Source organism: Acyrthosiphon pisum, unplaced genomic scaffold (genome assembly GCF_005508785.2).
Source record: "Acyrthosiphon pisum isolate AL4f unplaced genomic scaffold, pea_aphid_22Mar2018_4r6ur Scaffold_21606;HRSCAF=24394, whole genome shotgun sequence".
NCBI classification, from domain to species: Eukaryota; Metazoa; Arthropoda; class Insecta; order Hemiptera; family Aphididae; genus Acyrthosiphon; species Acyrthosiphon pisum.
The window spans coordinates 14,387-15,647 of record NW_021771092.1 but is presented as its reverse complement, the minus strand read 5'-3'; the positions used below and the strand labels follow the sequence as shown (position 1 = coordinate 15,647).

The 1,261-nt window shown below is 29.2% G+C and overlaps 1 protein-coding gene across 1 annotated transcript in view; it reads right to left on the bottom strand.

Moving 5' to 3' along the window:
* Positions 1-1,261, bottom strand: part of LOC100575877 — a 7,252-nt gene that overhangs the window by 5,156 nt on the left and 835 nt on the right. The window contains exon 2 of the mRNA XM_029492513.1: positions 1,047-1,183. Coding sequence (XP_029348373.1) covers positions 1,047-1,183 — 137 coding nt within the window. The remainder of the gene's footprint in view (positions 1-1,046; positions 1,184-1,261) is intronic.

Here is a 1,261-nt window from a genome sequence, read left to right as displayed (position 1 = left end):
TTATCATCACTATATTTTTGTGCATTACATAATTTACCCATAAGGGGAAAGACCAGTGCCGCAACTACAATTTTGAGGGCCCCGGTTCAAAAATATTTTAGAGGCCCTTTTAGTTTTTACTGTAGTATTTGCGGAAATAGGGGGGGGCTTAGCCACCAAATATACCATTATAGAGGTTTAGCCCCCCCCAAAAAAATAAAAAAATATAAAGTTATTTTGGTTGTGTGCCCACATTGATATATAAAATGTTTGACCCCCCCCCCCCCTGAAATTTTAATGGATTTCTACTTATGTAGGTACTGTAGACAGTGGCAGACAGGATACAGGAATTTTAAGAGTTCATATATTCAACAAAAGTGTCCTATACTCACTTGTCATTTTTCTTTGGTATTTGCAACATATGTAACAAAAAAATATCTAACTGCACTTGACTATAATATTTAAATAATACATCACTATTTATAGGTATTATATTATATCTTGATTTTGATAAAAAAAAAGTAAATACTAATAACAAAATAAATCCACTTATTATACATAAATATTACATTTATATAATTATGTAATATTTATTAAATTTATAAATGGCATAAATCTTTTTATCTTAGGAATTAAATATTTAAATTATCCACTAAATTCTATTGCCCATTTACCCAAAAGTACCAGCTAGATTCACTTTCCCATCGAACAAGATACTGAAGTTGAAAAATAAGCATTATTTCAACTACTAATCGTGTATATACAAACACAAAAAAAACACATTATTGTAAAACCAATATATTTATTGCTTCGCTCAGAATCTAAAAATAAAAATGCACTTTTAATCTTTATATTATCAAAACATTTTATTAACACAAATATATACCGGAATGTTAATAAACAATATACCTGTTTATAGAAATAAATACATTGGTATTGTTGAGCCAATGAAATAGGATATACACGAAAAAACAAAATTAAAAATGATTGAATTCTTATATTTGATTTTATAATTGTTTTATAATATTATGTATGGTTATGGTAAAATTCGAGGCCCCCACACATACTTGTGAGGCCCATCAGGCGGTGCCTTGCACCGCCTGCACCTGCGGTAGTTGCGGCACTGGGAAAGACGGATGATTCAGCTGTTTTTAATAAGTCATTACCAGCAACTTCCTGTTCAGTTGAAAGAACCTTTAGGTACCTAACATATTATTATAAATCATATTTTTTATTAATTATTTAATATTGATTATAATTATTATCTATTTTAGTGCTTTGC